Source organism: Aulostomus chinensis, chromosome 16, assembly GCF_037954235.1.
Source record: "Aulostomus chinensis isolate RoL2024-O1b breed Wild chromosome 16, RoL_Achi_v1.0, whole genome shotgun sequence".
NCBI classification, from domain to species: domain Eukaryota; kingdom Metazoa; phylum Chordata; class Actinopteri; order Syngnathiformes; family Aulostomidae; genus Aulostomus; species Aulostomus chinensis.
The window spans coordinates 2,268,432-2,296,339 of record NC_141335.1 but is presented as its reverse complement, the minus strand read 5'-3'; the positions used below and the strand labels follow the sequence as shown (position 1 = coordinate 2,296,339).

Genomic DNA, 27,908 nt, shown 5'->3' with positions numbered 1-27,908 from the left:
AGCTTGTCTGAGAACTGCTAGGATAGTTTTTTTTCAATAAAGTATACATTTGTTGTTCATTAAAATGAATGAAGAGGTCAGATTAACAGGCATGCTATGGATATATATATATATATTTTTTACCGCCATTATACCGATATCACCAGATTAAAGAAAAACAATCGTAACTATGGCCTTCCTTGACCTCCAAAGATTAAAAATATATGGGAAATAATACCACTAGGATACTCACGAAGTCATCCTGCAGCAACGTTACAACGCAGCAGAAACTTTGACGTCAGGTCCGTGGCCTACGAGTGCGTCACAGCTAGCTTGATGAGCTACGGTTAGCAGCTAGCCTACGTCCTCAGGTGAGCTCATCACTTCCAGCGTCGTCATGAGTCTGGACTCGCTCTTCCGTCAAATCCTGGTGACTGAGCAGCAGTTGTCCGAGCAGACGCACAAGTTAAAAGAAGGTAAGAAAGTTTCTTTTAACTTGGTTTCCTTTTCTTCTTTTTTTAAAAAAAAAAAAAAATCAAAACGACGGTGTTGTGGATGCTAGCTAACATCCCAGTGTAGATTTAGGTCCATACCCAATGAGCGCTTTCGGCTCCTCACATGAAGTAGTCAGGATTTTCTTTTGAAGGAGAAACATTTTAGTGTCGGGATTTTTGTTTTAAAAGTTCCATGTTGTGTGTGTGTGTGTGTGTTTTTAGTGTGTTTCCAAAAGTATTCTTAGTGTTGTGCTCTTGTTATTTAGCACTCTTCAGTCCAGAGGTTGAGTGAAGGTACAGTTCCAATTCAGTTCAGTTCCAGGTTCAGAAACACGTCAGTCCTCCGCGGAAATATAACGTCTGCAGGTCAACGTGGTTAAATATCTAAAAGCGAACACACACACACACAGAAAATACTGATTCTCTGCTCTTGTAAAGTTGCATTATTAAAGATAAGCAGCTTAACTAAACTGCCAACCAAGTATCCTCACCAGAGTAGAACATTGGTAGATATTTGTGTCGTCCAAGCCCTTGAATTTTTAAATTTGTATCTGATCCTGTCATGACGTGATAAATGTTATCATCATCATCATCATTATTATTATTATTATTATTATTATTATTATTATTATTATTATTGTTGTTGTAACTTTATTGCAGTTAAATCAGCTGTCTTCAGATGCCAGGAGAGGATCAAGGCTGCCACTGAGAAGTACCAGAGGACCAGTGAGGAGCTGGATATGAAGGTGAGGCCAGAAAAACACTATTTGGAAATAAAGATAATTTTTAAAAAAGTGTTTTACCTTGAGGCAGCACACAATATGAGCAACTCTGAGGCATGAACTGAAGAAGTGCATATTGATGAGCTGAACTACTTTTATGATTTAAAACACTTAATCTCTCCCCTTCATTTGATCAGGAGAGCAAAGGGATCGATGGGCGAGTACCACTGTAAAATCAATGGCTAATTTCCACCGGATAACATTAGTGAAAGCTCTTAGCATGTGTGAGATATGATGTCCAAGACAAGCTCGTTGACCTCCCCTACTTACTGCCAACTTCTTCCCCTGTGCTTTGTGAAAGTGGACATCAGGTTGAAGACCCACGACAGGGGAAGCTTTTCTGACCCCTTAGATTTGAATTTTGAAACTTTCTTACATTCATGGTGTTCTTTTGTACCCAGTTTGTGATTAGGAAACTCACATCACATATATCCTGTGGGCCCCTTTTAGTTAATTGTAGTTTCTTATATACTAATGGACATTACAGTTCCATTCTTCTTAACATCTGGAGTATCAGACTTGCAATTCATACCTGCGGTCATGCCTGAGGCTTCCGATATTAATAGGACAGTAACAATGGGGAATAATCAAGCAAAGTTTGAAAGTGAATGATACACAAGCCTGGAGCACTAACAATCTAATGTGATCCACAAACACAGCTCCGCCGTAAATTCTGCCTTTTCAGTTTTTATTGACTCTGTCAGAGGTATTAATTTAACTGCATGTTTATTATTGACGTTGTCGTTAACTGTGTTTACTGCATGACATTGAGAGGTGTCTCCGGTGGTTTTTGACACTCCATGCACATACGTAAGAGGGCCAGAGTGTCAGAGAGATTGTTCACTCTGTGTTTCACTCTGGTATGAGTCCACTACTTTCTACAACCCGACAGATGTGGTAGAAGTAGAAGGGGGAAGCATTTCTCCACCAAGGAGGCTGCCAAAAAACAGGTTTTCTTGATCACAGATCCAGATGGATTCGGGAAGTTCAAACGTTACGCCATTACAAGGAATTAGGTTAAAATTTGTCTGATATATCCAGAAACATGGCTGGTGGCTACATCCTGCCATTGGCCTTGAAAGATCTGGAGTTGGTCCCTGAGTGGTACGCAAATTGGCCCACTGCTCCGTAGGTGACAGGTTGAATGCAGATGATTAATTTCATTGTGTGTATCAATGCAAAATGACAAAGGCGACTTCTTCTTAAATTCAGCACAAACACCCAGTGGGTCTAATGGAACATGACATATTTTGTTGGTTTGCGGTCGATGTGGCTGCATAAATAGTCGTTCCTGTACCTAATAGATCGTCCGGTGAGCGCGCCCCTCAACGGTACGGTGTGTGTTAATGTAACGCTCATCTGTCGGTGCTCCAGGCCCAGCAGTTGTCAGTGATGAGGCTGCAGCGCAGTCTGATGACTAAATGTGAAGACCAGATGTTGAAGCAAATTGAGGAGGTGCTCAGCCAGAAGAATCACCTTGGGGAACGTCTGGTGGGTTGGAGTGTGAATTAGTATGCGCATCCTATATTACCTGTCATCTACCTGGTCGGTCAGTTGTTGTAGTCTACACAAGGGGCTCTCAAAGGTGGTCTGGGCTTATTGCCTTCTAAAGGTGACTTTTTTGTTTTACCCAATATTTCTCGTAACCACTTTCTCGCTAAGTTACCCGTGACCCTTGCCCCATACTTTTTGAAAGATGTGAGCTTCCTGGTAGCAAGAGTAAAATGATTCAAAATGTCTTCTTTTCTTTAATACCAGGCTGTGATGAATGCAGAGTCTAAAGAGGAAGAGATGAACTTCCTTCAGGAGATCTCCAGGTTCAACAGTGACTTCAGTCTCCAAGGAAACCCAGACATGGTGTTCAAGAGCCAAACACACGCTGAGATCCTCCACCTGGAGGGGGAGGCGGCATCATTGCAGAGAGGTAGTAAAACACTGGTTATTGTCCTGTTGTCCCAGTTGACTGACGTGTCTGCAGTTGCTGTTTTAACTTACTTTGTCCTATAAGTAGTTGGATTTCCGAGTCTTATCTGATTTTACAGGAAGTGTGTGTATGTAGATTAAGAGTAGAGACCAGAGTCAACAATGATCGTTTCTAGATGGAGTGGAAGAGCTCAAATATTTTGGAAAAGGATTTGGAAAGAAAAAGGAACAAATACACCTAAAGTCTTGGATTGAACGGAATGCAGTTTGTCTTGGTTTGCTAACTCTCTGCAAACCAGTTGATGACTTGAAATACAAAGCACCCTGGATGTAAAATCCCTCATTTTGCTGCAATGATCAATTGTGTTCAGCTCAAACACAGAGTTGTAAATCTGAAAAATGGTTGTCATAAATTAATTGTCAACAAAGACAAAGCAGGTGGCGGTGCAACTGGTATGTTTTGACAATGTTTGAAAGTAGAAATGAGACAATTGTAGTTGTGTAGATGACAACAGTGTATTAGAATAAGTTCAAACAACCAGCAGTTGCAGGGAATATTTCTACAGAAAACACATGACCGTTGATATGCAGAAGCAAAATGTATTTTTGGAGTTGAACAGCATTTAATTACCAGACATAAAGTCTGCTTGTATAAAGAGTGAATTTAACAGGTGTACATTGCACCTTTGCAAAAAATAATTTCTTTAAAAGTAATTTGATGTATACTTCTGTCCAGTGTAGTTCTTCTTGAGCATTTTTGAGGCCTGACTTGAGACCTTTTGGTCTTGTTCAGAGATGGAGCTAATGATCCAAAGCAACAGCCACTTGAGCTCCAGGCAGGAGGAGAAGAACGCACTCCAGCTCCAGCTACAAGGCCTACAGAACCTCCAGAAAGGTAAATGAAAACCAAAGCTCCCTCTACCTCTCTGGAGCGTGCTTCTCTCATCCCACCATCTCTCTGTTGACTGATGGCTTTTCGATGGCTGTGCTGTTGATCCCTACAACTTGTTTTTTATCATTTCTCATCTTCTTTCTCTGTACTGCTGTTCATTAAGCTCCCTTTTATCGGGAGAAAACTGCTGACTTCATGTTCCAACACGATTCACACTGTCCACAGCAAAATATCAATTTCAGTCTTGTTTTTGAATGTCATCTGTTGGTGTTAATAGAATGAATTTGCTCGTGTCTGAACAAGCTAGCACCAGTTGATCCTGTCCCATAATACCACTTTGTTCCTCGAGGGGACAGTGCGTCACTGTAGTGTGAAGGAGCTCCAGAGAGAAGACCCACAACAAACCACCACCTGTAGCTACAACATGCCACTGGGGTTATCCCAGTTTAACTGTCCAGTGCGTTATATTCCATCCTGCATCCTTTATTCCAACCTCTTTGTTAGGAGCATTTTAACGTGCCAGTCACAGGCTTTTTCCACAAACGGAGTGGAAGCAGTCTGTGCCCATTTGCCAACCTTGTTCTGAACCATCGTTGTGTTCTCACCAAAAGTGAAGGAGTTCTGAGCTCCAAAATCAGCTTCGCAGCACAACCAAACAGTGCTTTTTGTTCTCCTCATGAATCATGACAACGCCTTACTGCCCTCTGCACACCATCTCACGGCGTGGTGATACATGTGAGTCATATGACAGGAGTGGCCCGAGGCCTACACTGTCGTGCTGATACATCCAGACGTGAGCCACTGAAATGAACGAATCTTATATTCGATGGGTCTCAATCATTCTAGTCTCCTATAGCTCAGCTGCATGCCACTAACAGAATTTTCATCGTCCTGCCACCTTTTCTAGCCAATACAGCCCAGGGGGGAATACAGGTGTAGAGACGGCCCTGCTAGGTGGGGGATTCCTCTGGAGATGAGACAGTGGTTCAGCTTCAAAATGTCAAGAATCCACTTGAGTTTCAGAAAATCTTGAACTGCACCAGTTAACCCAATATGAAGGAACTACAGGGGAACTCAGAAAGCACATACCTTGCGTTGGAGACCTCAGCCAAAGCCAGTGTCAATTACAAGGAGGAATTTCTCACATATGAAATGTCAGGGTTCTTCTTGCGCCCATGTTCCCCCCCTCCATTAAACGTGGTGAAAATCACGCTGATGGTTTTTGCGTAATCCTTACAGAGAAGCCGACGAACGGCACCAACATCATTACCTCTTTGGCAGAGGTAGTAAGAAGGACGTGTTTGTGTAGCAGTCAAACTGCTGGACTGAATGAAGCTCCTTACAGTAAAAATGCCTCGCTCAAGAATATCCTTGAGGTGACGGCAGTGGTTTTACTGTAGCATTTAAAAAAATAAATATTTCAGTCTTTTTCCTTCCTGTCAACAACCCCAACAAACATCTAGCCAGTGCATCGACAGTACATCGTCCCTCGAGGAATTCATTTTATGTGTGATTTATGACTCTGATGACAGACCTGGATCAGCAGATGAGTGAGGCTGAAGCAGTGACAGAATCTCTGAGAGCAGAGAGCCAATTTGTCAGTCAGAAGCCCCTCACTGACAGCACCTGTCTGAGGTGAGTGTCATCAGCCGTCTGGATGCTGAGCGACTATCAGTTTTGGCATCTGATTTACTGGCAGTTACATTATATCACAATACAATCCTCGTACCCACAGCGGAGTAAAGTAAATACAGCAAATTCAAGAAAATAATTCACTAAGGAGCAAGGCAACATTTAAACCTAATAATACGGTCCTCTGCAGCTCACAGGAGATGTCATTCAGAGGCTTTTTGGATCTTCCTGATATTTTAAATGTTCACTGCTGACTATCTGTCATGTTTACACAGTTGTGCTTTTTGTGTTTTGTGAAAGCTCTTTTCCGTATCAGTTCTCTACAGCAGAACAGTTACACATTCATCTCTGTGGTATCACTAATGGCTGTGGTCTCTCTCGTTACACTAAATGCACTTAGAAAAACAAAGCTTTAGACTAAACAGAAACACAATGCAGCATTCTGCATTTGATAGAGCGTGTTATTTGAACGGAGCAGAGCTGAATCGCACAGTGAGCAGAAGTGCTGAGTAGACCAGTAAGCCCAGCATCAGCCTGTGTCCTGCTGGATGGAGTCCAGGTCCACAAGTGTAAATAACAGAGCATTAAGACCATTTCACTTAATTAAGGCTTTGATTTGCAGAGTATTCCATTGAGTCAACAAGTGGAAAAAAGAATCTGAGGCGAAAGTGATTGATGCAGAAAGGGAAAATGATATAGTGGTGGGGAGAGTTAAGCTTTTATACCAATGCTTAGCTGGCAATTTACAAACAAGCAAATACAGTTTGGATTGAGGAGAATCATATATTATGTGTTTACTGGAAAAAAGGAAAAAAGTTTTTGGTTTTATTTTTTACAGGGTCTGTTCAAACCGAGCAGACCAAAAGGCATCAACATAACCCCCCTGCCATCGGTATCAGCTGGATACTGGCCGAACCACAGGATCTGATATCTTGAAATGAACAAAATCTGAACTGATCAGTCACTCCAATTCCAGGAAATGCACGTATTGGTGTTTAATGGAAGTAGAGAATATAGTAAAACATCTCTGTCACATTTCCGTGCGTGGTGTGTGGTGGCAACCAAACACTTGGTCTTAAGGAGGGACCTGTGTAGACACAGACAGACACTCAAGGCCATGCAGAAATGAGCATATAGAGACACCGTTTCACTCCCTTAACACTGCCGGCAGCCATTAATGTTTGGTGGAACGAGATCAGTTTCTTCCGTGTCAGTCTTTGAGGAAATGAAGAGGACAGACAAGAGGATGGGGGTGCACTTGATTTGTTTGCGTGGGGTCAAAAGCAGGGAGGAAGCGGAACAAAGTGACTATTCTTTGATGCCAGTAATGAAACGTATAGGCATCAAATCATCATGTTTCCTATGCTACGTGCTGCATTGTTCCTATCTTTCCACCCTAGTAAGCAGTAGAAGAGCCTAAATGATCACTTGCAGGTCAGTTGTGTCACTCGTGGAGACTGGAGGACAGTCTCGAAGGTTACGTTGCAATAGAAGCGGGTGGAAAAATTGCAGTTTTAAAAACTCTGCATTACAGAACCATCCTCCAGTCTTTGGGATGGCGCTTGAATTTGGGGTGATGACATGCATAAATTGTGTCCTACCAGTAACGTGTGTTGAAGGAAGGCCCGGCCCTGGACACCAAAGAAAGCTCCAGTTTGTTGATTGTTGTGTTTGTGGTGAAACACATTCTTTGGTTGATAACATCTCTTACCAGGATGCGATTCATGCGTCCAGCTGGACTGCTTTTCTCTCTGAGTTTGTGTGCTTTTGTGATCAACACTTGTGTATCCCGTCATGCAGTCGAGGCAGCATCTTCGACGAATCAGGTCAGAACTCGTCTTTATGTCGCACCACTCAGGGGCAGCATCAAGAGAAGTCGCCTGTCTGCTCGTCACAGTTGTAAATGAATAGTTGGGAGAATATGAGCCGACGGTCGTCTGCTCTGCACATGACTGTGTCGGTCCACCTTCACCAAGAGACGTCCTTTACTTAATTAAAGCGTGCTGATCAATAGAGTTCCAGGAAGCGGGTCATTGTTCCTGCTGATGCTGCTGCTTTAGATAATGTCAAGTGTGTAACTTTATATTTTTATCCAATTTTTAACATGTAGGTTTCGGTTGATTTCCAATATGTCTGATTAAAAGTGCTTTGATTCCTGTGAGGGGATGAAAGAAGGTGGTGTGACGTGCTTTATGATTTTGTTTGTCTTATACTCCTCCCTCGCTGGTCTTAAATCATGGAAGTGGCGAACATGTCCTGTTCATCCATCAGCCTCATTAAACATACTAGGTCCTTCATTACTTGTGGCCTTATTAGCCTCAGGAAGTGCTGAGGATGTGGCTTTGGAAGAGGGAGCCCCCCACTCACTCATTCTTATGATCATCCATTCTGAACTGCAACCATCAATCCTGTCCTGGGCCACTGCAGCGTCTCTTTAAAACGCATATTTAACTCTCTGCTTATTGATTGTTGGAAATTGAATGCGTGTCAATTTGAATGAGTGCCATAGTCACTTAAAAAGTGTTCAGTGTGCAAAACAGCGTGGCTGTTTGTGCAGATTGTTCAGTGTCAAAGGACGATACCTTGAATATTCTGGGAATGCACTTAGGAAGGGTGATTTAGTAGCTGTGTGTGTTGGTCTGTACAGTTTCCTCCATTGACATAATTACTGCTGCATCACTCATGAGGACTTTTGAGAAGATGCAACTGCTGTGCAGAAATGGAGTATAAAGCTGCAGAAAGCACATATCCTGCCAATCCTGAGTGGTTTGCAGCGGGAGACATCACTGCTGAGGATTTAATGCACTGCTGTTGCTTTTTAGGCTTTGTAAATGTGATTTTACCTCTACTGTGTTAGTGTTTCATTACTTTCCTGGAGCAGAAAGAGAGGGGTGGCTTTATGTGACTGACGTAGGGCTTTATAGGAGCTTCATACACCTGCTGCATTAACAACCGGCAGCTTCACCTACAAAACAGGGTTTATTTTTGCAGACGCGCCGAAATAATTTCACTATTTCTGCATTTAATTAGCATTTATCAGTCGTCGTCTTTCAGCACATAAACGACAACATACCGTGATGATATCAATGACCCTGATCATTTTGGGAGCAGTACTTGTAGGAAAATAATTCAGTATCACATGACATCTCTGTAGAAATAACATATCAAACGTTGCATTCACTGTTGTGCTGTTTTTAGAGGAAAAGGTTGCTTTATTCTGGAACAGCCATCCATTTTGTGACGTTGCCATTTTGAAACCGTGTGTTATCTCAAACCTCACATCGGTGTGAATTTAATAAAAAGGGGTTTTCAGTTATGTGAATGAGTTTTATTTTCTTTGGGCTTGAACATAAATCAAGCCTCTCTCGGTCTGACGCGGTACTCATGTTCTCCAGACTGAGGAAGGAGCTGGAGCTTCTGCGGGAAGCTGTCAGCACAGAGTTACAGTTCTTACAGCTGGTAAGTTGCTCTGTTCATTACAGGGTTTTATTGAGGATATTTAAAGTGTTCTGGACAGGACACACACAGACCAGTCTGTACAAATTCTAGGGTTTAGTACTTCTATTCAACATTTGAAGTTTCGTGCATTTATTCAACCTCCCTCTTCAGTGTTAATTTTTATTCTCAAATTCATGAAGTCTTTTTCTTTCTTCTGTTCCTGTAGAAGCTGAATGGCAGCGAGGATGGAGCGCAGCTTTAGCTTGAGTGATTGGTACAGGTTCACTTGGTTCACCGAGTGTCTCCTTTGAATAACAAACAAGAATAGACGGCAGACAACGACATTGAAAGGAGTATTTTCTGAGGGAGATTCAAACAAGCAAACATAATGGGTACCTTCAGGCGAAGACCCTAGTGATTGTGTTTATAAAGCTTTCTGTGGATGTTTTCATGGTTCTGCAAAGTGTTTGTCCTTCTATATTTAAGTTTCACAGTTGAGTGAAAGGAGCTGATTCTTCTTAAGAACGGCCCTGGTCACTGTTGGGCCGTTTATGAAAATGCTGCTCTGCTAAATGTCCAGTAACTTGCTCTGGAAATAAAGTGAGTTCAGTAAACTTTTCTTCTGTTTTCCTTCACCACTCAAACTTAACCTTTGACTGAAAATCCTATCATCTTAGAGTGAAAACCTGTTATTTGAGGGTAGTTCTGTGGAAGGTCCTCTGTTTCTCAGTCCTGAGCATATAAAGACTTGTAAAAAGTAATGATATACTGCCCTCTAGTGGTCAAACAGTGGCATTGCTCCCACAGGCATTGTTGAATTACTATTGGTTTCGGTGCATGAATTGTCATCCCTTTCTTACAGTCAGTGTCACAACAACTGGGCATTTAATGGAGATTTCTGAGTAACTGATGATCGTGACTGCAGTTTCATTCACAGTCCCAACATCTCAACGATCACGGAATTCTGCTCCTGTGTTTGGATTAAATAAACATGGCATTACTTCCTGCTGGTGACAAATCAGACAGGGATGCCATCCATCCATCCCTGATAACATGATTTACATCAAATCAGATATATTGGACACTTGTTTGTGTAAAAAGTAAAGTTGACCCTTCCATCTCTTGAATCATCCTGTGTTTGGAAATCACATTTGAACTCAAACTTTGGACTTCCCACCAATGATGTAGTTGCATCATACACTGACGGTGTCACATGAGGAAATACCATTTTGTAGAGTTTATGAATGTCATAAATGAGGCAGATGAATTAAAAGGTGGCATGGATGTAGAGTAGAAGAGAGGCATGACCCAAGCAGGGGCATTTCCTCTGGTATCTTTAGCTTTTATTCAGCTCATGTCAACTGCTGCCCTCTAATGGTAGATGTGTGATATTACCACCCACAGTGCTTTGAGTTATTGATGACGGTGTGGTGGCCCACACCAGAAGGTCACTCTGTAGGTGGTTTTCTCTGATTAGACTGATTCCTGATGGAATTACGTAGCGAGTCAATGGTCACCCCCATGAAATCCTGCATTCCCACTTGTTGACCCTGAGCTCAGCGAGTCAGCCTGGAAGTGACTGTAAAAGCAAGAGCAGACAAAGCAGCACGGTTTGGCGGGTAACCCTGAAGTCTCATCCAGACCTCATAATCAAGCACTTGAAGACGTGAGTGACCAGCCACTAAATAATGAGTTCATATATTTGGATGGAGGGAGCCGCAGGTGGCAGTTGGACGCTATCAGACGTATCCACTGCTTTATGATGCTGGGTGCAGTCGTGTTGGACGACCTCTGCTTATGTGACACGTCTATGGATGTGGCAGATATCAAATCATCGGAGTCTCAGGACTTGAAATGTCTTCAGTACAATTTTGACAAAGTAACATTCCAAGCGTTAATGTGGTTAATTTCAGTCTCACTGTTAACTGTGTTTCAGGAAATGGTAGTATTGTTTACATCAAAACAACTCATTTATAGCCTTCTATATATTAATATCTTGGTCAAAACTGATTTTTTTTTCTGAAAGCAAAACTCAACAGCTTCCTTCTTTTTAATAGCTTCTCTGTCATGTGACCTGGAGACGCCAGATATTGCGACTTCTCTTAAAAATTGGACTTGCGTCGATGTATCACCTCCTGAATAAATTCATGGTTTTCTTAGAATACTCCAATGCAGGATTTTCTTTTTCAATCAGGTCTTTGTCATGTTAGCAGCAGTGTGAGAGCTGAAGTGGTCTGTGATAAAGGGTTCCTCCTAGAATCGGTACGATGCTGATTGTTCATTTATCCTCGCTTTTATCCACAATAGTTGCATGTAAATAATGCAGCAGCTTCAAGGTCAAGAGCAGCACTTTTGGTGCTTGATTTAAACCTGCTGGAAACACATTCGAAGAACATGAACCCACCAAAAGGCCTCCAGTCAGCGAATGTCATGATGTAAAGGAGCCTCACGAGAATCTGACCCCAGCGTGACCTCCTAACCATGTTATTTCCGACAACTCCAGTTAGCAACCTACGGACAGCATTTAGCAGCTACACTGAATCATCCACACGGAAAGTGGACTTTATATGTGCCACTTAAATATGAATCGTATAGATTCAGCTGAACATTAGCGTTCGCTCAGAATAAATTCTTTTAGTTTGAAAGTCATCTCAGGACAGTTTGGCTTCATATTCTATTCTATTGCCAGTGTGGAGGTGAAATTGGTCTTAGGTTGCATTCATAACTGTAAAGGTCTGTCCTCTGGCAACACCCCCAGGACAAAGAATTGTTCCGTTTGTGGAAAAAGAGAGATTTGTTCTTTTTCGTTCCCTTACTGTGTGTTTTCTGTGTTGCGTGCTCAGAAACACCAGAGGGAGGAAACACTCGTTTCAGATGCATAAAAGCTTTATTTGTCAGTGGGGAGGGGCTTGTTCTTGGAGGGGCTTCAACAACATACATGACATGAATCATGCATTTTCCAACATCGTCTTCATCCACATACAAGACAGTCAAACTGTGGCTGTCCGACGACGTGGTCATTCTTCAGCTCAGTCTTAAATTCTTCCATGACGCTGTCCCGCAGCTGAATGTTTTTCTTGGTTGTTAGGCAGTTCTGCCCTTTTGGAAAATAGGCTGTCTTTGCTCCTGCAACTTGAAAAACTGATTCTAAAGAGAAATGAGAGACATAAAGTTGAACTCCATAACTCGGCATCCTACATAAAGTGCGTTTGTATAAATATATAATGTGAGTTACCTTGTGCCGGCAGTTTAAGACATTAAAAAGTAATTCAGCATAACTGCGCTGAAGAAAGCTTAAGTAGTTTTAATAGGTTACATCGTTTGCAAACGTGTGACTGTTTCATGGCTGCAACTTAAGCTAAACTCTTGTAGTTCACAAATTCCAGCCTTACTGTTGCACACCGCCAGTGTGTTTCCTCCGATGTATTGAGTGTCCCACCGATGGCCTGCCTGCTCACTGCAGTGGTCGTACAAACGGCTGGTCCTCATGAAGGCAAAGTCATAACCCTGCAGGACAAGACACAGTTTACAGCGCGTGACTCGGGTCACCGTGCAGGATGTGTGCTTGTATTTATGACATGTTGGTGTCATCTGTCACTCACATCGTTGCACATAGGTTTACAGTAGCGCTTGTTAGCAACTGTGACACATGCCAGCCCTCCATTCTCAGGAACTTTGGCCTCACCGCATTCTTTGGGCGCAGCACCTCGGCACTCTGTTGGTGAAGGATTACTGAACCAATTAAAATGATAATACTCATGCATATGTCCGCTTTGACTTGTTGAAGAGTCATCAGAGTGGGGTTTTGGTTCAGATCAAACTGACAAGTCAAAGAAGAATGGACCACAGAAGTTAACTGCTGTGTCGTGTGGTTTATCCAAGTGAGACAGGATAGGAAGGCGGGAAATTGGGAGGAGACTGATTGGAACTCTCCAAAGTGGGCGTATCCACATCATGTGGTAGTGTCACATTCGACGAGGCCTCCATGGTGTACATTGACAAGATAAATCAGCTGTACAGTTGTTGGGGCAGAGAGGACAACACGTCTCTGAGCCCGGGCTCCTACCAGTCAGCTGGTGTTGGTGCACAGCGTCAGTCAGGTTCTTCAAGGTGAGCAGCAGGGACGCCGTCTGTAGGGAACTCCAGTTGAGTGGAGGCATCAAGCCACATTCTACCGCCACCTGTTGGTGAGATCATAAAAACAATGTTGTTATTTTACATTTGTCATGACAAGCAAATAATGATGTCGAGAAAATCTTTGTGTTGATCTGAAAAATCCCAACACGACCTGCACTTATGTTAAAAGTGCAAAAAGCACCTCAACATCAGCTGATATACGCTCCAAGAGTTGAGCTTGTGAGCCGCAGTCCAGGGGTAGGGTTTCATCTCCAGCTGCAGTGAAGGCCACAAGTGCTGGTAAAACAGACAAATGCATGATTTTAACATTTTCAGCGGTTTGTAAATGATCCAGCCACCTGCAGTCTTTTCTTGTTGTCTGTTCCTGAAATGACAAGGACTTTACCTGCTAGTGAGCAGAGCCGAATGAATCCTCCCGTTACAGCCATGAGCACTGAATTTAAAAACACCCGAACAGACTGAGGAGAGGAAGCTGTGACTGATGAATTTATTAACCTGGCTTGTGAGAACAAAGTTCACGCGATTGGCAAATACTGTGTTTTTCTGCCAAGGTTGGTGTCACGGCATCGTCTGCAGTTCAGAAGCGTCCATTTCAAAACTCAAAACACTGTTTGTGACGTTGTAGGAGGACGAGCGTTAAGTCCCTATAATCAGAAGTGAGTGCTCGATCACTGTGACCTGTACAGAGGCTAAACATGCCAGCCCGCCCAACAAAAATAGGAGATATCTGGGAAAGGAGAAAAGTACACCACGCACACGATACAGAGACCCCCGCGCACAGACAGCCAAAGTCCAACATGAGCGTAACTGGGAATGTCCCATTTTTTTCTAGTACTTGAAGACAGCCTAAATCTGATGAACAGGATGAGATGGTCACGCCACACGAACACATACACTCACAGCCTGTCAAAAGGTATGTCACGCTGTGCAGCGTTGGACGATGTCTCTGACCACGTTGTGAGTGAAGAGATTCCCCGTCCTGAGTCCCCTTGTCCACCTCTTTCTGCCACAACAGTGCCAAATGAACTTTGAGTCTGTCGGGGTGGGCGATTGTGTACGCAGTCGTTTCCTGTTAGTCTGCTCAACTTTTGACATCCAAGTACAAGTTTAGGTTTTTCATAATAAAGCAGAGGATTTCCCTGCGTGCCTCTCTGCTCTGTGCTCTTTGTTGTGAGCCCAAGTTGAAGCCAAATGTCATTCACACACATAAACACAACAGAATCACAGTCCATCAGACACACCGAGTGACTCAGTGTCAGTCGCTAAGTTGTGCTGCGAAGGATGACTGCGTAAATAATTCAATGTGGATGTTATCCATTATGGATGTCTCGCAATCTGGGAGCAAATGAATAATTGAAGCTTTTAGGAAGAGTGATTGAGCTCATTAGCACAGAGAATTGCCTTTTTATGTTTGATTTGAGTAACAAAGATTAGCCCCTGAGAGCCGTCATTATTTCCTTACCAACATGTTCTCTCATGCATGAATTCTTTGCCTTTTTTCTCCTCCTTTTATTCGCCATGCAAATGTGTGTTTTCTGTAATTCTTGCCTTATCATCAAAGAGATAAGAAAAAGTTGTGCCGTCTTTAATGTGGTAATGATGATGTGCATAAATCTGAGCTCCACACCAACTCCGAGAACAACTGATAGGATGATTACATTGATGTGGTAGAAACAAACAAGAATACATGAATACATCAACTTCCTGTATGGCGCAGTGCTTCTGAAGAAGAATGAAAAGATGATAGAGTTGTTGCACAAGTCTGGGAGCGAGCGTATGGTTTATGAATCACACGTTACAACACTCGGACAACTCGGAAAATTTCAAATGCGAAAGGTAATGGGATATGGATATAAACACATAGATGGAGGAATGTCTCACCACGGCTGCCGCATCTGTCTTGATGCTCACATTCGGTGTCAGGTGACCCGGTGGGAGTCCGGTATTGTAAAACCTGGGTCTTTTTGTCCCAACCTCCAAGGACAGTGATTTAAAGGAGTCGTCTGGAAAGATTCTCTTTTCCTGAAACTCTGCTTTTCATCCAGAAAGTTGCAAATATTTTTGAATTGGTGTTTGCACCCTCTGAAAATAACAAAAAAGAAAGGGCCGTGGTGCTGGATTTGCTGAAAAAGCGGAAACCAACTCCTCCCAGAATGTACTGTTGCTTTGCGAAGCCACTGTACCGTCACTGTGCTGAGATGGTTCTCCTTCAGTCTTTGCACGTATACTTTTGAAAACGAATGCACAAATGCTTCGTACCGAACCCACATTATCAGGAGTGACACTCTGCATCTGCAGCTTCTAAAGATGGATTTATTTGTAGTTGGACCCAAACCGAACCAGACCCTAACACTGCATTGTCTCAAATGGATTTTCCTCTGAGAGGGAAAGAAATGTCTGGTATTCTGCTTAAATTTCTCACAGTGCGGGTTTGCACAGGCATAACCATCGTTTTTATAGGATAATTGACACGTTGTTTTGCTTCCACTATTCAGAAGTATATGACCACCAAACTTTTGTCCGTTTTTTAAAAATCTTTAAGACTCAACTACTCTTACTGCACTCCAGCTCAATGTGTGCAGGGTTGTCCTCTAACAACAACTCTCTCAAGATTCCAGATTTCTCTGAAGGCATCGTTTCAGGTCTGTGGGTGGTAAAAAACAAGCACTTTTTTCTTTGACAAAGGCCCCATTCCAGCTGTCATAGCATAGCCACTCATTATTGGAGAATGGAAAAATATTAGACTCTATTCTTCATTTCAGCCCATAAAAATGGGAAATAAGGCCCCTGTTTGGAAATTCCAGGATCATTCCTTAAACAAGGTTAGGAGAAACGTTCTTTTCCAACCGCTGAAAGTGAAAACCAACTAGACATACATCATTCTGCAGGACGATGCTCCATTCATGAGAGGAGGATGGCATAAAAGGGCACAATGTCACACACACACACACCCACTCACAGTCCATCTTGAAACCTGCACACAATGACAACCCAGCACCAAGCACCCTCGCTGAAGCCCCTTGTGACTGTGTTCTGTGAGTGTCATGATGAATGTGTGTATAATAGCAACACTCTCTTCTCTGACTAACCTTTCTCAAACACTCGAGACGTTCTCCCTTCTGCCCTGCTTGTCTACCTCCCTCGCAGCCATTGTGCTGAATTAGCCAGCTGTGGAAAAGGGCCACTGTGTTGTCAAATGATCCACATGGATGAACAGAAAACCAAGCAGTCAGAGCTAATTGGTATTCAGGACGACGCCCCGGTACCTGTTTCAAAGACTCTTCCTGTTAAGGAGGATCACTGTGCCTCCAGGGAAAGTTTGAACGCTATCGCAGCTGATGAATAGCTAATAACATCTATTAGCTCATTTTAATTACCTTTTTGCTTTTATCACAAGGCTGATTTATGTTCTTAACACACAGGAGCTGCAGCAGTTGCGGATCATTTTAAAGGCGCCGCACACTGGTGAGCTGGAGATTTTATAAGATTAACGTGAAAGGAGCTTCTGAAGCGAGGGTTTAACACGGATATTCAACTTGTGAAGATACACCCAAACTGATCTTGCTGGTTGAATAAAGGCTTTTGTTTCTAAACAAAAATCCAAGTGAAGGGAGAGACGAGCAGGGAAGCGGGCAGTTGACGCCGGGCCTGATAACTGCCGCTGTGCCGTATCAAACATTTGAAGCGCAGCAGGAAGCCAAAAAAGAGCCTTTCTTCTCGCTGTCATGTCTGACCTCGTACACTAATTAACAAACTATTATGGTGATGTCGTGTCTGCTGGTGGGACCAGAATATTCCGTGAAAAGTCTGAATATAATAGTTGACTGACGGCCCATCTTTCATCTCCTACTCTCTCTTTTTGTCTCCCATTATTGTTTGGCATCTACAAATTAGTTGAATGTCAGATCAACCACTGGAGGAAATTACAGCATGAGAAAAACATTAATTCAAATGTGTTGCAAAGCTGAACATTTTTAGAAAATCGAGGAAAGAAAATGCAAATGTACGCTTGTCTCCATCAGACCTGCACAATACTAATCTCATGCTGAGATTCTGTTGATGCAGAAATTGCAAGATAGCGTGAGTGACAATGGTAATTCATTTCATGTTCCATGAGGTCTGTTTCCACGTGTCTGGAGATGATGTGTCGGCTACATCGGCTCCGTACCTCTCAACACTGCGCTACTGGGTGCAAGTCAGTTCTGATCCTTTGCTATGGTGGGAACTTCAATTCCCAGGTTCCACCAAAATGATGGGAGGATGTTGGCACCAACAGCAGCAGACTTTGCTGCCCAGAGTGCCGACAGTGTTGAATCTGAGATTTCTTGTGTCCGCCCCTAAAGAATCCTACTTCATTCTCTGCCCACACAGTTTCTTTGGTTTTTTAGGAGCACCATTTCTAAGGACGACGTGCCATGATGGCGTCGATGACTTAACTTGAAGAATCTTGATCAGGGGCTTTCCTGAATAATGATTGAAAACACTGATAAATTATACAGTAGCTAAGCACCCTTGGAACTAAATATGTTGCATTCTTCTTTAACTCTACTCCAAAACCAAGTCATTTGCTCCAGCCTGCCGGAATCAAGCGAATCAATCTTGAGATCATGAGGTAGTGGTTAGCGCTGCTGCTTTTGGCCAGAGGATGCGCCAAAAACAACAGACTAAAATTCACAGAAGCTGCTTCCAGCACATTAACTCTTTTTCAAAAAATACATAAATCTCTCGAAGCGAGGAAATCGACTGCATTTTTTTTCTAATGCTGCCATTTCTGTCGAAGTGAAAGATCACCTTAACTCTCCCTGCTCTCTAAATGGATGGAACTAAATGAGTCAGTTCCACAGTTTCACTCAGTCTCTTAGTCAGCCAGCCAGTCAAATGAACATACAGATTGCTCAACACCTACATAAATGATGAGCACATCCTCGTACCGGAGCCCAGAACACACACCAGATGGAGGAAACTATTAATTTATCAAATATTTATAAGATGCAAATGTGAATAAAAAATGATGGCGCGGTCCCCAAACACCTGTTTCCCTGCCGGCTTATCAAGCTCTTGTTTACCACCTGTCTTCTTCCTCTCTATCCTCCTTTGCTGAGCGCCGGCAGCCCTGTGAGTTTACCTGGTGTCTCTGTGCACACCTCCTCCACACTGCTGGCTCACTTTCTTCCAGGCAACATGCTTCTTGGCCAGTAAACATACCTGTTTACTCCTTGTCTTTCTGCCTGCCACCCACTTACTGTATTTACCTGTTTTCCTCCATCCTGGCTTCCATTCATATCAGCCTGCTTGGCTCTGAGCATGCTACTGAATAAGCAGGCGCTTGCTCACTGATTGAAGCCTGTTTGGAATTCACCAGCTTGATTTTTTTTTTTTTCTTTGCACAACATCCCTTTCAGTTCATGCGGAGTAAACCTGTGAACACTGAACTCTGTCAACATGTTGTTTATCTTTGCCTTAGTTTTCGCTGGAAGGCTCTTATTTTGACATTTATGACCCAGATCAGTCTGTTTCTTTCCAATAATTGCTGTGGAGAGATTGGAAGGAAATGCCTCAGTGCGTCTTCTTGCAAGTGTTTGCACCTGCAGTAGAGGAGGCTGCAGTTTAAATCAACAATTGTAGGTGCCTTGTGAATTAGATAATCAAGGGCCTCATTTGTAGGAGGTGCTGATTGTTAATTAACTTTGAATTTTTATGCTGGTAAAAAGGATTTTGGCATCATGAATTGGAGATCAAATGTCATCTTGGCTAGATGGTGGGCTCCCAAACATGAGGATTATGCAGCTGGGTTTGCACTTTGGTCATGTGATCACTGGCAATGATTTGGCTGTAAGCTTGGCAACCCAAAAAGAGTTGTGAAGGGATTTAGAGAAAACTTGGTAAGGTAGAACGTCACTTAGGAACAACAAATTTGATATTTGGAGGGATGTGGTGATGTCACATGGCCTTGATGGAGGGATGCGCTCTGAGTGCTCGCTAATGCTGTGAATAGAATCCTGGACCTGGAAACACTGAAGGCTCTTCTTTTCGCGACATCCACTCCTTTTTTACAGTCATCAGCTGTGCCATGAGTCCAAAAGCCTCAGTGGCTGGATCATTGATGACTGTGGATTCAAGCTTCCTGACTCGGGGTTGAAGCAGGAAATAAAAGAACAGACCGCAGAGAGAAGGCTGAATTATCCGAAGGGGATCTGTGTCAGAGGTGCCGATGCGCTCGGCTGCTTCACCAGACAGGGGGCCACAAAGAGAGAGCAGGAGTTCATCGTTTATGTCTTTAAAGGGTGAGCGCTGCTGCCAGAAACTGAAAAGAGGCCAAAAAGTTAGCGACACGTTCTCTTTTTCATTTCTTTTTTTTGTTGAAGCTACTTGCAAAAAAGCTTGGAATCCTGTGTGAGGAGCTCTTGTAATCAACAGTGTTTCCTGAGAGAGCAGACATTTTCCTTTGAGAACATGCCAAAACGAGGTCAAAATCACTGTGAAATATAATTTTATATTATATTCATTTATAGTTCTTCAAATGTTAAGTTATGAATTTCAGTTTATTCTCATCTTTTGAGTAGAACCGCAGCTTCAGCCATCAGATGGCACTTTAAGTGGTCTGCAGACTAGAAAAGCACTAAATATGTGTCCCATTTACCAACACAATGCATCAACAGCCATGCTGCATTCCAACTTCCTACGTTTGCATTTTAGCAGGCGTTGCAAGCACCTAAAGGTATGAATGGGCGCACAAAGCCTCTTTCACCAAGTGTTCCATGTTTTGAAAGAAACCCAGAGATGTTTCAGAACGGTAATCATGCCACTCGCCTTCCTGCTCAATCCAAAGTCGAGCAGAAATCAGGAAAAAAAGGCTTCACACAGGTTGTGACTCAGTCTTATAAAATGTAGTCCTGTTGAGAAACATTTTCATCAACAAAAGTGTTCGCTCTCTTTTCACTCACAAATGTTAAATATGTCTGTATCTTCACAAATGCTGGAAAATATCCATACTTTCAACTTTCATCTTGCGGAAACTATCAACATTTAATCAGTTTGGGTGGCTCTCGTGAATGTAGGAGGAAATTGGGTACACACACACACACACACACACACACACACACACACACGCTGAGGTAAAACCCTTACACACAGTTGCACATTTTTGGCTTTCGCTTCATCTGATTCTCCACAACAGTCACACATGCAATAAAGCACTGACATTTTGCATCATCACAAACATGCAAGTTTAGTTTTTTTCTATCTTAACTCTAGAGCAGAGAACAATAATGTCAACATTCTCAATCTTGAGTGAACTGTGGTGATGTCACTAAAAAGCACACGTAAATGACTCGTGTTTCCATGAGAGTGAGTGAGGCTACGAAATGCAGTCAGCGGATGGCGGGAGAGGCAACACTACGCATGGCGGTGGCTGTCAGAGGAAAAGAAGAAGAGCAGTTCATCAGCAGGAAATGGAGGACGACATCTTGTGGAATCAAAGTTGTCATTGTTCTAAAGCACCGGCTGTCGTAGACGTGTCGCGTTCAGTCAGGAGACCAAGACGATGTTTGGAGAGCATGACAACGTCTTTGTTTTTCTTGCTACAGTTCTACAATTTCATTTAGCAGACGCTTCTGTCCGAAGCGACGTACAACACAAGCTGTTGCTGTTTTTGGATTTCGCCATGAGCGTCAAACTTCTGTAATATTTTGCGATATTTGAAATGTATTAATGGGAACCTGACAACTGTTCCTTTCATTTATTTTTTCTTTAATTTCTTCACTTTTTATGAACAGATGACCTGAGAAGGAGAACCAGAGGTTCAGGAGCGTCAGAGGATGATGGAGCCTTTCGACTTGCTACCCCGTTTCTGTTTTCGCGCAATTACGGACCTCGCGGAGAGAGTTTCATCTCAGGGACGCTTCCTCACGATCTGCTGCTGCTGGCGTGAGAGCAACATTTACTGATTTCAGTTGAGATTTGATCATGTTTGCCTTTACATCCCTCCTCTCTGCTTGAGAGCAGATATTGTGTGTGCCTGCTCTCTGATACTGTTGCTTGCACAGATTTCTGGAGGTGCAGTTCTGTTCTGTGCACTCAGGCTGCTTCTGTGCACTTCTGGAGCCTCTGCTCTCGTCTTGCTCCTCTGGAGGATCACCTGATCCAAATTCCCAGCCAGTTAAGATGCCAGCATGGTCTCTGTCACCTCTGAGAGGAACACTTCCTTTTTCTTTGGTTCGACCATCCTGGGAATAATTATTGGCTCCCCTCTCTTGTACGACCTTTTAAATAACAGTCACTTTTACAGTCCTTCAAACTTTTAACTCATGACAGTCACTTCATATTGAGCCAAATATCCACAGTCCGAGTGTGTGACTGGTAGAGGACCAGTGGAGGAGTGGTCAATGACCGGACTGCTCAAAACTAAACGATGCTTAAAACGAGCAGCGCTGGAGCAGAAGATTCCTTTTAGAGAAGAGAGGCAGCTACTTAGAAGCAGACATCACAACTTGCTGCATCATTTAACAGCAATAACCTTAAAGCTGTGAGCAGTCCATTCTTAATTGTGGACAATTTGAAGAGCTGCACCATCAATCTCACCCAATCACCGAAGTTACATACTACTGAACACCAATTACAACAACTTGATACTAATTAAAGATGGAACAAGTCATTGTTAACTGCCCAGGACTTACTTGTCCCTGTTTGGAGTCTAAAAGCTTCGTGGAAACAAACTTTATTGAAGTATTACATTTGTCTACAAAAATGTCCATCACACGGGACTGTTTCTGTGGCTGAGCTTCGATTGAAATTGTAAAGCGATACCTCAGCCTCAAAGTGTAATTTCCTTCAAGGACTCTCACGTGGTTGTCCTGGGCCCTGAAGGGTCTTTCTACCTGGTCTGTGCTGATTGTTGTGGCCTGCACACCTGTGGAGCCGTTCCCATCATTTTATACCAAAAGGTGCGATATTGCTGGTTTGATGTCAGAACGCCTCTCTTCTGATAATCTCAACAGTCAGGATTTGCTGAGGCTGTGAGGATGTAGTCGGCGTGTCCCCCAAAGTCTGTGACCAAAAACCCCAGGGTCACGTAGATGATCGAACTCCGCTGTTGGTCGACCGTGAGCTTAAACACGTAGCCTGAGACCAAAGGAGATTATTTATGATCCCTCTCCACTTAAACATGATAACAAATGTAATTAATTATTGTGGCAGCTTTAGATTTGTCATTTTAGCATGAATCTGACATCTAAACACAATTAGTGCTACGTTAGAATAAAATCCAAATTGCTCTTGTCTCAGCGCTTCAGCCTCGAGAGGAAAAGTATTAAGTTTTCGTAATTAACAACGCTTTCGCACTAAATAAATGCACCAAGAAAAGACTTTTACAAACCTGTCTCACCAGAGAATATAAGCGTGCCGCATGGCTCAGCAGCCCAGGAAGCATACAGGCCTATAAAGAGGTAAATGGCTCTGACAGCATCTCATGATTTATGTTTCATGTCATCCAGCCTCTTATGCTCATCTCACCATGTCTCTATAAAATCCAATAAGGCAGTGTCACCATAAAAATGGTCTTAAAACAAAGTTTCTCATTTTCTGAACCATTCCACTTTTACTCCAAAATCATTTGTATCTCAGCATCAAGTCAAATACACAACAACATTTGCAGCACCTTGATTCTGTTCAAATCAAACCTGGATTGACTTTTATTGGAACATTAACCATCAGATACCCCACCAAACACAAGGCGTCCTAATCTCAGACCTGTCGTGCAGAGGTCGGGAAAGGAGTTGTCCCATTTGTCTCTGCGATGATTGGAGGACAGCCTGCGGGCGATGGGCTCGGTGAACGTGGGGAGAGGGACCATTGGTCGAAGGTAGTCGTGTTGCGCCGTATACAAATCAAAGGGATTTTGCCAGGACAGTCAAAGTGGACGTGGCAGGAAAAATATATTCAGCTGGCAACATTTTATCAGGTGCAGCGAAACATTTCAGAGTCCCTCTCCTCTTGTTTTTACAGTGGGAACTCCAGGTTTTTATGCTTCTCTATCAACAGCAGCTGCGTGCCGCAGTGCTGAGAGCGTCTGTTCTGTGACGGGGGCTCGGCGTTCTGGTCTGGAGATCTCCAAACGCTGATACCCACCTGATGTTTCCTCATGAACAGGTTCATCTTGCCACCCTGTGAGGTTCAGCCTCTGTTCAACTTTCATGCAGATATTTGACCTTTAAGGGACATTTTATTCAGCTGGTCTGGCATCTGAGAAGTTGCAGAAAGAAACTTTAGGAAAGGGCTGATACTTTTCACCCGACGGTTGCTTGTTGCTGCCGTTACGCCTCAACCACAGCTGTTTCTCTTAAAGGGACACGGCTGATTCTGAACTGCTGGTAGTTTGACCTAAGATGGTTCCTCACGTGATGTTGCGATGTTATACAACCAGCTGATTCATCAGATATATATTGTGTAACATAGCAAACATAGCGTCTCTGCTGAAAACTGGTGCACCAGCAATGCGAGCCTGGCTGGGTGCGTTGAGAGGAGCTTCGGCCAGGGACAAATGCTTTAGAGGACCTCAGCAGTTGCCTCACAGCAGGCAGGGTGGGAGTCCAGTTTCCGCAAAGACAAAGGCCCTCTACAGAAATGTTTCTGGGAACCTGGGAGGCAAAAACAATGCAGGGCCAACACAAACCACCACCAGCCCCCTGATCCTACCCCGGGAAAGAGGAGAAATCCAAGAACTCACAATCCTAAAGTGCACAACCCCTCAGAGCTCAGTAACCATCCTAAAATCCTCCCGATACAACCAGTAGGTACAGTACAGTGGGGGGGGTCAAAGCTCAGGCAAATGTCATGAAGGTCACAACAGTGGTACACCAAGACTGATCTGCTGCTGCCAGGAGTTTGCTGGCCCAATGCACCTCCCCATCCAGCCTTCCAGTATGGCAACCTCACCCCATCAGGTGTAAAATCCTTCCCCTTTCATGCACCAGTCCCTAGCAGGAAGGTAAAATGCCACCACTTTACTATGGCGCTGCACTGTGACTTGTAAACACTAAGAGGAGAATTATTTTTGCAGCCAGATTACATAAACAAGTGTAAACTACAGCAGCAGGAAAACATCTTCCATGGAATATTTATAACTGTAACTCTTTTACATCGGGGTTGAGTGCACATTTTAGCAACACCACACACATCATTCATGGTTAAACAGCTGCGAGCTGCTCAGTTCCTCCGGTTTTATCTCACATTAGTGGAAAAAAATTGAAGTAGAAGAGGCTGGACTGAGGGCACAGAAACAGGAGCTGATCAGGACAGAAGCCTGAAGTGGTGAATGTTGCGTTAAAAAGAACAGGAGCTATGAAGGAGAGACGCTGGGCTGTGGCATTTGCTGTGGGCAGGGTTGAAGTATGAAGAAATTCAAAGACAACAGTGACATTTAAAAATAATGAAGGAAGGAAGTGCTCTCTCTGATGTGTTCAGCGGAGCATCTGCTTTGGTCCTGTGGTGTTAAACACTCACGGAGCGCAGGTTTGAGGTAAACAACACCTGACGTTTCAGTCTGCAGTCTCTCCTTGCTCTCCTGACTCTGCATGTACACGTCAGCGTGCACGTCGCCCTCTGGTGCTCTGATTCATATGCTAATGAGGCTGCTCACCAATACCTGAGAGAAAAGTTAGAGGGCAGGAAGGTAGAAAAAGCTGACAACCCAACAAGAGAAACTGTTGACAGAGAAAATAAGGATTAGTGCTCGTCAACCCAGGCTGGAAAGTTTGGCACTATCTTTGATTGTCAGAATCGTGAATATAGAATTAAAGAATTATATTTATGATGCACTGGAAATGGTCAGTTCCTTAATAACAAAATCCATGAAAGCAAACAAACTTGAGAAAACAGGGAAGCGAGCAGACAAAGAGGGGAAGAAGATCAGAAATCCCCAGAGAACGAATCCGTACTTAGACATGAGGTTCAGTTCCTGTTCAGCTGAGGTTTTATTGGAGGCCAACTGTGGCTATGTAGTACAAAAGGAACTGCACTTTCTTTTTGGTCACAGTGTTTTGGAGCAGGGAAAGAGGCGCGACGCGCCACCAGGAGTGGGAAGTGAATTTCGCCACACGCGCACAACAGCATAACTTTCAAAATAAAACAGGAAATGTATCCAACCCAGTCCAAAGCACTAGCTGGACAACAGCTGTCTGGTCCAGCTGGGTTGTGAGATTTAAGTGATGGGGATACTGGTGTGACTGGATGTTTTGATTTGGAGCAATTTTTTTTGGTGCGTTGGCAGAGGTATTATTTCAGGTGCTGATGCCCCTGATGTGACTGGAGGGGTCCAAGGAGGCATATTGGTGGAACAAGTACACAACACTCACTTAAATTATTCATGTTATATAATAAAAGATGCATATTTTAATGTTAACACTGATCTTGATGTATGCACTTGTGTCCTGGTTTCTATAAAGGGAGACTTGTGACCTTATTATCGTTTCCCTAAAGCAATTAAAATGTCATGATTGTTGCAGTCAGCTAATGGAGGGTTCTCTCCACCATAACAAGACGAGGCAGGTTCATATCATCCGTGCATCAGCCGCTCTGCTCTCCTCAATCAACATTTGATGCATTACAGCCACATTTGTGCCGTTTGAACAAATTAACATACAGTCTGTTTAACTGCTCAAAAGCCAGTGGAGTCATCTCCAGACATCTCCATACAAATTTAATTTAATGAGCTTTGTTTGAGAAATATTTGCTTGTGACAGGCGGTTCTAAATTGAATCCGTTTCAAATGTGTTTGTCTCTCAGATAGCGTGGAGACAAAGAATGGGAATTATGAATAAATGTGTTGAAATGCTGGTTGTGGCGGAAGAGAGGGCGATGAGTGCAATATGGAGTTGTAGTATTCTGTATGTACTTCTAGATTTATACATGTATGCATGTGTACATGCATCATGTCTGATTAAACCAGGTGTTGACGCTGATGATGTGACTGTCAAGCATTTATACGGCCCGCGACGATGTGTAGTGCGTTTATCAACCGTGCGGCTGTTTTTGCCGTAAACACTGAAGTGATGAGAAGAGTTTTCTCCTCAGCTCTCGTCTGTCGCTGCCCATCAGCTCGCTCCAATTTGAATGTGGGAAGGAACCTAACTAGATGCACTATCTCAGCACCGGCACTTTTATGAGCCTCTGCAGCTTTATTCAAATTACATTCATTTACAGTCGCATAAAAGGAGAAAATTAAACCAATAACTCACACGCCGACAGACTCGCACAATGTCTCATATGGAAATGCACGCATAAATGTGTACCGCACAACACATTAGACTTATTTCACCTTGCGCGTCACATGGCAAATAACAGTTTAGTCTCTAAAGTTGAGTCAGAGTGTCGCTTCTTTCTTTGTTTGGAGTGAGCAAATGTTTGTGAGAGGAGTGTTTTACTGGCCCGTTGTCCTTTAGCAGCTTTGGTCCCCCTGGGAAACAGGAAATATTGAGGGAGGGAGCAAAAAGCAGCTGCACGCCTAAAGGTCAGCTGTTGTCTTTTTTCCTCTCTTCTATCTGCAGATGTCGAGTGGTGCATAATCTTGTGGTTATTTCCCTTTTTTGTTTTTAAAAATGAAGCAAATGATGCATGACTGCAGACCGATGACCAGAAACACTCCGGGATGCAGCGCCGGACGAAACTTGGCCTCTTTGCTTTTTAACTTGTGTGAGAACTTTGAGCAATAAAATCAACTCAGGTGTTAGCAGTAAAAAGCATCTTTTGTTTTCAAGAGGTAAAAACCCTGAAATCATGGATGCTGCCTCGAAAGCATTTTACATCAAATGTGATTATTTCAACAAAGCTTTTCTATAATTTCTCGGTGGTCCAAGCACCGTCTGGGGTGAAACTTCTCTTGTTTTGCGCTTTGATATTTGAAAATGGCTCAGCAGGAATCTCATTAAGTTCATCACCACCAGGTAAATCTCTGCATCCCTCAGCATCAGTAGATTACAGCCACATTCCAACCCTCTGAGCTTTACTCGCCCCCCAGTGGTCAAACAGATATCTCACAGATTTTGATTGGAACTACAATTAATGCTACAATACTGTAGTTTGAAGAGTTACAAATATATTTTAAATGTCTTGCTTTGCTTCGGTGGGGCTACAACCCGTGTGGACCAGGGTCTTTACGTTTCGGGTTGTCGTCGTTGTCAAGTATCCATGGGGATCCACGGATGAACTGATAAGATTTGTAGTTCACCTGTGTACTGGACCATGCAGTCAAAGTTGCTCTCCCTCTCATGTCACGTTTTCTTGGTTGAAGTAGATTATTAAAACCAGGCAGAGATTGGAGGCGTTTCTCTCTATCTGTAGATGAGTGCCGTGGATTCCTCCAATCACTGAATCCGGTTTGAGTTCTTGTGGTTAGGGGACCATCTGTCCAGACAGACAGATGGCAGAACACATTTATTGGCCCCGGGGCCCAGACAGTCAGACAGAGAAGGAAACTGGAGGCTTTCCACCGCAGCCTCCTGCAAAATGAACCCTCAACTCTGCCACAGATGTGCCCACAGAACCAACATCACAAATAAAGAGTAGCAAAGAAACTAAAGACAATCACAGATGGAACTGTGTGTGTGTGTGTGTGTGTGTGTGTGTGTGTGAGAGAAA

The 27,908-nt window shown here is 43.3% G+C and overlaps 2 protein-coding genes across 6 annotated transcripts in view; one reads left to right on the top strand and one right to left on the bottom strand.

The window, feature by feature from the left end:
- The first annotated feature begins 266 nt into the window (after positions 1–266).
- Positions 267–27,908, top strand: part of LOC147247114 (coiled-coil domain-containing protein 172-like) — a 42,907-nt gene continuing 15,265 nt past the window's right edge. For 2 of the 5 annotated variants that reach the window (XR_015109590.1, XM_086181167.1), the window contains exons 1-6: positions 272–455; positions 1,134–1,219; positions 2,630–2,746; positions 3,014–3,179; positions 3,972–4,073; positions 21,053–21,203. Coding sequence is in view for 4 of the 5 variants with exons in the window: in XM_086181167.1 (XP_086037293.1) it covers positions 377–455; positions 1,134–1,219; positions 2,630–2,746; positions 3,014–3,179; positions 3,972–4,073; positions 21,053–21,203 (701 nt within the window). In the remaining variant the exon portion in view is untranslated. Of the gene's footprint in view, positions 456–1,133; positions 1,220–2,629; positions 2,747–3,013; positions 3,180–3,971; positions 4,074–5,602; positions 5,706–9,097; positions 9,162–9,366; positions 9,740–21,052; positions 21,204–27,908 lie in introns of those variants that run through there. The other 3 variants (XM_086181168.1, XM_086181170.1, XM_086181169.1) reach the window with 3 other exon arrangements.
- LOC147247115 (uncharacterized) lies at positions 12,006–13,823 on the bottom strand. The gene is made up of 6 exons (XM_086180385.1): positions 13,663–13,823; positions 13,459–13,553; positions 13,207–13,321; positions 12,743–12,855; positions 12,533–12,647; positions 12,006–12,287 (listed from the first exon to the last, which is right to left on the bottom strand). The coding sequence occupies exons 1-6, from the start codon at positions 13,703–13,705 to the stop codon at positions 12,112–12,114; spliced, it is 657 nt and encodes a 218-aa protein (XP_086036511.1). The 5' UTR covers positions 13,706–13,823; the 3' UTR covers positions 12,006–12,111.

Bases quoted from the DNA above. Each gene is read 5' to 3' on its own strand.
- LOC147247115 (XM_086180385.1), bottom strand. From the start codon at position 13,705: ATGGCTGTAACGGGAGGATTCATTCGGCTCTGCTCACTAGCAG. The intron at 12,856-13,206 runs GTAGGAGCCCGG...CTTCACCAACAG, and splicing joins GCACCAACACCAGCTGACTG to AGTGCCGAGGTGCTGCGCCC. The intron at 12,288-12,532 runs GTAAGGCTGGAA...ATTTCTCTTTAG, and splicing joins CACACTGGCGGTGTGCAACA to AATCAGTTTTTCAAGTTGCA.